The sequence below is a fragment of the Monopterus albus genome, unplaced genomic scaffold (assembly GCF_001952655.1).
Source record: "Monopterus albus unplaced genomic scaffold, M_albus_1.0 scaffold199.1, whole genome shotgun sequence".
Taxonomy (NCBI): Eukaryota; Metazoa; Chordata; class Actinopteri; order Synbranchiformes; family Synbranchidae; genus Monopterus; species Monopterus albus.
Window position 1 is genome coordinate 401326 of NW_018128079.1, and position 9388 is coordinate 410713.

At 43.6% G+C, this 9388-nt stretch overlaps 1 protein-coding gene across 2 annotated transcripts in view; it reads left to right on the forward strand.

Moving 5' to 3' along the window:
* The window catches only part of LOC109970449 (Williams-Beuren syndrome chromosomal region 27 protein-like), a 5371-nt gene extending 1545 nt beyond the window's left edge, over positions 1 to 3826 (forward strand). Inside the window, exons 2-6 of one of the 2 annotated variants that reach the window (XM_020618006.1) lie at positions 981 to 1102; positions 1924 to 2052; positions 2210 to 2345; positions 2733 to 2849; positions 2942 to 3826. In XM_020618006.1, coding sequence (XP_020473662.1) covers positions 981 to 1102; positions 1924 to 2052; positions 2210 to 2345; positions 2733 to 2849; positions 2942 to 3150 — 713 coding nt within the window. In that variant the 3' untranslated portion in view covers positions 3151 to 3826. The remainder of the gene's footprint in view (positions 1 to 980; positions 1103 to 1923; positions 2053 to 2209; positions 2346 to 2732; positions 2850 to 2941) is intronic. The other variant, XM_020618007.1, reaches the window with a different exon arrangement.
* Positions 3827 to 9388: the final 5562 nt, after the last annotated feature.

Below are 9388 nucleotides of genomic sequence, written 5' to 3' on the forward strand. Positions count from 1 at the left end.
GGCGGTGTGTGGTGGCCCTTGATGCCTTGACCCCAGCCTCAGTCCATTCCTTGTGAAGTTCACCCAAATTCTTGAATCGATTTTGCTTAACAAGCCTCTCAAGGCTGCAGTTCTCTCGGTTGGTTGTGCATCTTTTTCTTCCACACTTTTTCCTACCACTCAACTTTCTGTTAACATGCTTGGATACAGCACTCTGTGAACAGCCAGCTTCTTTGGCAATGAATGTTTGTGGCTTACCCTCCTTGTGAAGGGTGTCAATGATTGTCTTCTGGACAATCATTCTGTCAGATCAGCAGTCTTCCCCATGATTGTGTAGCCTAGTGAACCAAACTGAGTGACCATTTTGAAGGCTCAGGACACCTTTGGAGGTGTTGAGTTGACTAGCTGAGTGGCATGTCACCATAGTCTAATTTATTGAGATAGTGATTTGGTGGGTTTTTGTTAAATGTGGGCCAAAATCATCACAATTAAAAGACCCAACGGCTTAAATTACTTCAGTCTGTGTGTACTGAATTTATATAATACACGAGTTTCACTATTTGAGTTGAATTACTGAAATAAATGGACTTTGGTGGGTCTATGGATTTGCTAACCCTAACCAGATTGTGGTTAGCATAGTTAGGACATGTTGACAAAATGAATTTTTAGGACCCCCTCTCACCCGACACTCAGATCTGGACAACTTTTAAATCATTGGTCAAAACATAGCTAAAAGACAGGTATACCTTTACGACGATATTCTAATTTATTGAGATGCACCTGTATATGGTGGGTCTATGGATTTGCTAGCCCTAACCAGATTGTGGTTAGCATAGGTAGGACACGTTGACAGAATGAATTTTTAGGACCCCCTCTTACCCACACTCAGATCTATTATTATTATTATGATGATGCCTTATATAGCCTAGGATATGAATATAACCTGTATAATGTAGCTACTGTATTTCGCTGATTTTTATTCCTTTCCCCCCTTTTAACAGGATTTTATATAATGGCTAAAACATTTGAACATGTGAAAGCAGCTATCCAGTCACTTCATAAAAACACCACTTCAGAAGAAAAAGTGAACTTCTACAACTCCTGGGCAGAGAACTATGATCAGGTGAGATACACCACTGCCAAGTGTCAGGACTTCCATTTTTATTTATATGTTTAAAACATTTGCACTTGGATTTGCAGCCAAGTGAATAATCTCAAATTGTACAAAGCTAAGAATTAAACTGCCAGAGGTTAAAAAAAAAAAAAAACAAACCAGTTTTACTTGTCCTTACAAATTGAATCTGAAGCTTTTTTTTTGAGAAAGGCATTAACCGTGGAAGTCGGACCTTTCAGGATTTCATCCTATAGCAGGATAATGAGCCAAATAAAACAAAAACAAATCCAGGCTGTGTAGAAGAAAAGAACAAGACAGCAGGCTTCAGGAATGGCAGGACAGTGTCCAGGCTTTCCAGATTAAGAGTGAAAGCAAAGCAACCAACAAGTGCAACACATTTTATTTAATACTTAATTAAAATGTTTGAAAGTATAGGTTGGAAATAGTATGTTAACTTGATGTCCAGTCAGTGAAATGAGAATGGTGAAGGTTTGAGCTACTTTAACTTGCAAAAAAAAAAAAATAAATAAATAAATAAAAAAAACAGGACATTGTTTTTATCTACAAAAATTGTTAATTTGTTGTCTTAGCTTAGCTTGAGCACATTGTTTTTATCTACAAAAATTGTTAATTTGTTGTACTTTTTCTGTCACATGCTTTCTCTTGCCACTGTATATCATTACCTGTCTGTGTATTTCATAAAATGATTCAATGGCTGCTGATCTCGTGTTTTTTTTTATATAGTTAATAATGTACAGAAGCTTGTTGATGTTTGCTGTCTTTGCCTGTGCTAAAAGCTACTTTTCTTTCTGTAAAACTTGTCTGAATAGGATGTGGTTGTTCTGGAGTACCGTGCCCCAAGTGTGGCGGCAAATACCGTGTCTTCCCATTTCAGTGGTGATCGTGATGCAGCTGTCGTGCTGGATGTGGCCTGTGGTACAGGAGAGGTGGCCAGACAGGTAAACCCACCAGATAGATAATTATTTTCTGTTCAGAGTGATTTGTTTGGATCAAAACCTTTCAGGATTTTTCTTTCTTGGTCCTGCAGATTTCAATTTACACATCTGATTTAACCAATATGACCAATTAACAACCAAACATTTCTCTGCTGTACAGATGAAGAGTCATGGATTTGGACATTTCGTGGGTATTGATGGAAGTGAGGCTATGTTGAAGGTGGCCAGAGAGAGTGGGTTGTACCAGGAGCTGAAGCAGTGCATGATGGGAGAGGAGCCACTACCTGCCCAGTGGGGTACTGCAGTGCTCCATTACTTCACCTAGATTGATTGCTGTGATTCAGTACATAATCCTCAGACTTGGTGGTTTATTCTGTATTTGTGTTCAGATATATTTTATGATCTGTTTACATTACTTGGTGTAATGTGGTAAAATATAATTTATTTATCCAAATAGTTATAGTTAACATTTTTTTAAGTCGTTACATATTTTAAAGTTTTGGTTGCTTTATTGTCAATCCTGCACATCCTTCCGTGATGAACTTTATGAACCTATTTTGAAAACAAGTCTTGATATTGTGGCTATTAAATATTGTCAGTCTTTAGGATTATAATCAATATTAGCAGTATGAGTAGGCATTGCTTTTGGAAAAGTGACTTTCATTTTAACCGAAACTTTTCAGTGTTCTCTTCATCTCTTTCTGCAGATTCGTTTGATGTGGTTGTGATTACCGGAGCACTGTGTGCTGGTCATGTCCCATTCGTTGTGGTCAGAGAGTTGTGCAGATCCACAAAACCAGGTTGGATTGATGCTGTCAGAATTTCCTCACTGTACAGCAGGTGACTCTTATTCACTAAACAAAACCACTGCAATATCGCCTGTTTCCACTAGGTGGCTACGTTTGCATGACAACCGAAAATGACGATTGCAATGTGGACTACAAAGCTGACCTGGAGCGTGAGCTGAAGCAGCTGGAGGAAGAGGGGCTCTGGAATTGTATAGAGGCCACTGAGGTGGAGAACTGGGAGAGAGCGCTGGCAGACCAGGAGGACGGCTACATATCTGGTGCCGTGTACCTGTATAAGAAACGACAACAATAGCATAGTGCATGACATTTTACAGGTGGCATCACACCAGCAAATGTACAAAACAGCATTATCCAAAATGTGAAACTGAATCACTGATAATTTAAGAGTTGAAATTAATATTCATGATTACATATTTCAGTTTCATATTTAACATCTGCATTAGATGCATAAGCATAATGAAGTAGAATTGGTATCTGAAAAATGTGCTTGTTGTTCATATTGTAAAGATTTCTACAGGTGCATGTCATCTTGTGGATAAGAACTAAAGTGTCCCTCACACATGCATTAAATATCTACTGCACATTCACCAAACAAACAGGCTACTTAATAATGAATAGGAATCCTGCACTTTGTAATTTAAGATTTCACATAAATCTTAGGCCACACTTTTTAAATCTAAAGTCATTTTTGGTTGCTTGAGATTTGATTTTAAGTCCACTTTGAGTGTGTTGGATTGACCAGGTCAACCTTCTAACCATCATCTGTAGAACCGTGCTGCTAACATAACCAACAATCACTGCATTAAAGTAACTACTTCGGAGTATTATCTAGTTCTTATGACTTACTATCATATAGTTAGGCTACAAAAAAAAAAAAAAAAAAAAAAAAAAAAAAAAAAAAAAAAAAGGAGCTCAGGAACCTGTGAGAAAACATTTCATAATTACAAGATAAAGTACGATTAATAGTGCAGCGATTTCAGTTTCATATTTAACAACATCTGCATTAGATACATAAGCGTAATGAAGTAGAATTGGTATCTGAAAAATGTGCTTGTTGTTCATATTGTAAAGATTTCTACAAGTGCATTTCATCTTGTGGATAAGCACTAAAGTGTCCCTCACACAAATGATTGCATAAAAATGAAAAGTGTTTAATAAAAGACCAGAGTTATGTTTGTTTATTGTCCTTTAATTCATTATTATCAACTCCAAATTCACCAAACAGGCTACTTAATAATGAATAAGAATCCCATTGTGGTTGCTTCAGATTTGATTTTAAGTCCACTTTGAGTGTGTTGGATTGACCAGGTGCAAGACAAATAAATTCTTGTGTGATTTCCTGAATTTTTTTTAAAATTCTGTCTCTGAGTGGGAATGCACCTACAATGTGAATTTCAGACCCCTCCATGATTTCTAAGTGGGAGAACTTGCAAAATCGCAGGGTGTTCAAATACTTCTGTTCCTCACTGTATATTATGTGAGGTAGGGACAGAGGAAATGGTGTAGTGCTTCAAGGAATTGGTATGAAATAGATAAAGATATGAGGGGAGATGGGGTGAAGGGTGGAGAGGACACAAAGATGAACAGCGGTCATCAGTGGAGGCACAGAGGAAGGACAGCATCTATCTTGGTTTCCCTTTGACACCTGATGACATTTTATTCTGCCTGGCGCCTCTCAGCTGGCATTCTTGTCTGCCCCCAGTCTGTGTGTGTGCATGCATGTGTGTTTATTCTCTTAATGTGTGTGTCCTAAAACGTGTGTTAAATATGAGATAAACAGCATTTTGCATTGTCTCTCTCAGGGTATCAAGCGTGTGGACTCAGCCCTCTACTCCAACTTTACAAACAAGTATGTGCTTGGTTTTTCATATAGTAAGTCAAGTATTTGGGCAACATTTACCAAGTGTGCTTTAGGGTCAGTACTAAGGGTGGAACAGTTCGCAAAATTCAAAGTTCTGTGGTCCAGTTTTTTTGGTTCTGTTTGGCACATTTTTGGTAAGCATTGCCAAATTTATTTTTTTTATTTATTTGGCAAAAAAGTTAAACATTTGCCTTAAATCTCTGGCTACAAGCATAAGGAACCTAGGCACTTCTTCAATGTCAACATAAAGTGCAGCATAAACCAAACACACACTTTACATTCTTTCAAAACCCAACGCCACTCTGTTCATTCTGTAAGATAATTTTGTTCACACTCTAGTGATGACGAGCTTCACTTGAGGAAACTGTCTCCCAGCACAGATGTACCCAGGACAGTGAGGTAGTGTCAATTTATCCACCTCGAAACGCTTCAGCACAGTAGTTCAAAACAATTGCTTTATGAGCTACCGCGCATGTGTCGGAGCCTCGGGTGTCATAGGGCCATCTATCACTACACATACTCCCACATGGAACTGTTTACCTCCGGACCTACTCCGTTCTGCCATCGGACTATCATTCACCAGCCAGGTCGGTGCTCTCTCTCCCCTGATCCTCTCTGCTCATTGTCGCCTTCTGCCTGGTTCCCTTCTCCTCAGCCTCAACCACCTCTACTCGACCAGCCAGTGAGAGATCTTTACGCTCCGCAGCTTGGCCCAGCAACTACCTTCTTCCTACCTTCCTGTGGTCAACATCCATTCCATCTACACCCATTCTGGTCTCTATAGTCATGTCACGTTATAGCACTCCTTGCCTCGTACAGCACTAAATAAACACTGCTTATGGTGAAGTCAGCCCTTTGTTTTCTCTGTCACACCACCTCGCGTGGTATGTGTTCATAACAGAACAAACTGGCCACCATGGACTCTGCTGACTCCAGCATAAGCAGCTCTCCAGCACTCACACACATAGCCGTGCAGCTGGACAGAATTAATCTGGCACTGTGGCAACAATTAGACACCACCGCCAGTCTCGCACAGCAAATAGCGAGACTGACAACAACTATTGAACGGCATTTCTATGCATCACCCCTGGCTGACACCACTGCCGTTTCCAGCCCGTCTGCTCGGGCGCTCAGCCCCAGCCGGGACCCTCCAATACTCAAGCCGGAGACCTTTGACGGGGATGTGACCAAGTGCCATGCGTTTCTGCTGCAGTGCCAGAGGCTGTTTGACCAGCAGCCCCAGACTTTCCGCTCTGATAGAGTGAAGATCAACTACGTCATCAATCGCTTAAGAGGAAAGGCACTTACCTGGGCTGAAGCTGCGGACGCTCAAGGACAGCTATGAGAAATCACCATCACAGACTTTCTTCAGGATCTACGCGCCGTCATCAACCCTCCGGATCACCAGAGCCAAGCAGCTAGGCAGCTCATGACGATCCATCGGGGGGGGGCGCAGGGCATCAGACTATGCCGTCGACTGCCGGGTCTTGGCCACAGAGGCCGGCTGGAACGAGTTCGCTCTGCACATGGCGTTTCGACATTGGGCTCAATGACAATATTAAGGCTGAGCTCAACATTAAAGAGGAGCCCCTTGACCTTCGCTCCCTAGCTGACTTGGCTGTCAGTATCGACAACCAACTGCACATCGGTAAGAAGCACCATGTGATACAGCAGCTGGCTGCCAGAGGCCACTCCATCCCTCCGCCTCCTATGGGGAGCCCCGGACCTCCACCGTTGGGGGCAGCTTATGGATACTCTTTGGGCAGAGGGGAGGAACCAATGCAGCTCGGACGAACCCCTCTGGACCCCGAGGAACGAGCCCGCAGGATCCGCACTTGGTCTTGTCTGTACTGTGGTGCCCCGGATCACCATATCTCTGTCTGCCCGGTGCAACCAAAAGGCCAGGCCTGTCAGTGTCAGTGGGGATACTGACGCGCTGTCCCTCTACCTCCACTGAACCCAAGAACAACTGCCTTCTCCCCATGCTCCTCGAGACCCCTTTTTGAACCACCACTCACCTGGCACTCATCGATTCCGGGGCGGGGGGAAATTTAATGGACCCCGCAGTGGTGGAACAGCTGGGTCTCACCCCTGAACCTCTACCCCGCAACCTCGAGACCCGAGCTATCGACGGCCGGCTGCTGGCCACTATCACACACCAAAAACCCCCCATCCGTCTCACCTTCGCTAGTAACCATCAGGAAACTATTCAATTCAAGATACTATTCACCCTGGACACACCTCTCGTCTTAGGTCACTCCTGGCTGGTCCAACATAACCCTGTCCTGGACTGGACCACTGCTACTATCACCAGATGGAGCCCGATCTGTGCCACCACCTGCCTCCTGGCTGGTTTGTCCTCCACTCCTCCTTCTGCCTCTCCACCACCTGAGCCACCCAGCCTGTCCTCATCCCTCCTGACTACCATGATTTACACTCTGTTTTCAGCAATCACCTTGCCACTTGCACCCTTCACACTGACACTATGACTGTGCCATCACCCTGTATCCAGGAGCCATCAAGCCCAACAGTCTACTCTTCCACATATCCAAACCTGAATGAAAGGCTCTGGAGGAGTACATCACTACAGCCCAACGTGCAGGTATGATCCGTCCTTCTTCCTCACCCCTTGGGGCAGGGATCTTTTTTGTGGGGAAGAAGGACGGTGGCCTCCATCCTTGTATTGATTACCGTGGTCTTAATGCTATCACTGTGAAAAACAAATATCCTTTACCCCTTCTGTCCTCTGCTTTTGAGTCTTTGCAGGGTGCGGCGGTTTTCACGAAGCTGGACCTCAGGAACCATCTGCTGCTTATTCATGAGGGGGACGTTTGGAAGACCGCCTTCAAAACACCACTAGGTCATTTTGAGTATTTGGTGATGCCCTTTGGGCTCACCAACGCCCCAGTGGTTTTCCAGGGGTTGATCAATGATGTGCTTTGAGATTTCATAGGCCAATTCTGTTTTGTCTACTTAGACAACATACTCATTTATTCCACTTCTCTCGCTGAACACAAATGCCATGTCTATCAAATCCTGGATGTGCGCCCTAGGGGCCAGGGTTTACAATACCTGGTAGATTGGGAGGGATACGGTCTGGAGGAATGCACCTGTATTACCTGTTCATTCATCCTCAGCCCTTTTACAGAGCTCATCCTGACAAGCCTGGGGGGCCGCGGTGATGCCCTCCTTCGGGTGGCCCCCGCCTCCTTCCCTGGGGTGGTGTTGTGTGTCTGTCTGTTATCCATCCTTTGGGGTGGGGGGGGTACTGTCAGGGTGGCTCGGTTTCACCTGCCCTCTCACCTCCACACACCTGCCAGCTATCTTCATTACCACCACCCGTTGTCACTCATGCAATCACCAGATCTCCTATATTTACTTCGCCTTCCTACCTGCCCACTGCCAGTTCATTCTTGTGCCCACACAGACAACTAGAGCCACCTCACGTTAATCCAGAGACTGTTTTCTATTTTGCCTTGTTCTTTTGTTTTTTCTCTCTGTGACTGTTTTCAGTTTGCCCCCGTTGCCAACTAGCCTTCTCCTCACCCGTTCCTGCCTTCAGCCCTCCTGCTTGGACACATTCTCCCACATGGAACTGTTTACCTCTGGACCCACTCCATCCTGCCATCAGACTATCATTCCCCAGCCAGTTTGGTGCTTTCTCTCCCCTGATCCTCTCTGCTCATTGTTGCCTTCTGCCTGGTTCCCTTCTCTTCAGCCTCAACCACCTCTACTCGACCAGCCAATGAGACATCTCCACGCTCCGCAGCTCGGCCCAGCAACTACCCTCTTCCTACCTTCCTGTGGTCAACATCCATTCCATCTACACCCATTCTGGACTCTATAGTCATGTCACGTTATAGCAGTGGTCCCCAACCACCGGGCCGTGGCCCGGTACCGGTCCGTGAGGCATTTGTTACCGGGCCGCACAGAAAGAATAAATAATTTATATAATTTCCATTGCATTGATTTTTAGAGTCTGGAAGATGTTTTATTATGAAAAACGACGTATCACCCACCTGTGCCCCTTGACACGTCAAGACGCATGTGTCGGTCACGACGTCACGTGATACGTTGCTTAAAAAAATAAGCCCGCAAACTAGCAAAAAACAAACGTCTTTGAAGGGCTTCTTTTCAAAGGGGAAAGGCCAACTGAGGAGCCAGAAGAGGAGCCCACGACCTCCACAGCAAATTTGAAATAGCAAATTTAACTCTCTTAGAGTTAAAATTAACACTCTCTCGGGGTTTATATGGGAACCACTGGAAAAGTGTTAAATTAACACTTTTGAAAGAGTTACAATTATAAACACTATGCAGTGTTACTTAACAAACTCTTACAGTGTAAAATTTTAACACCACAACAGATGACAAGAACACTAAGTAAGTGTTTAAAGTTCACTCATAACAGACACTGATGGAGTAAATTGTCAACACCACTAGAAATCAGGTTACCATCTTATGGTGACAATTTATGCTAAAATAGTGTTGATTACACTACTAATGGAAGCTAAATGGTGCACTTGGATTAACACCATTAAGAGTTAAAATGAATCTTTTAGTGTAACTAACCTATCATCCATGTGCAATAATCACTCCAAAAAAGTACTGCAATGAACAAAAATATTTATTTTTCCTTTTACAAAGGTATTAAATTTGCCAAAGCAGTGCA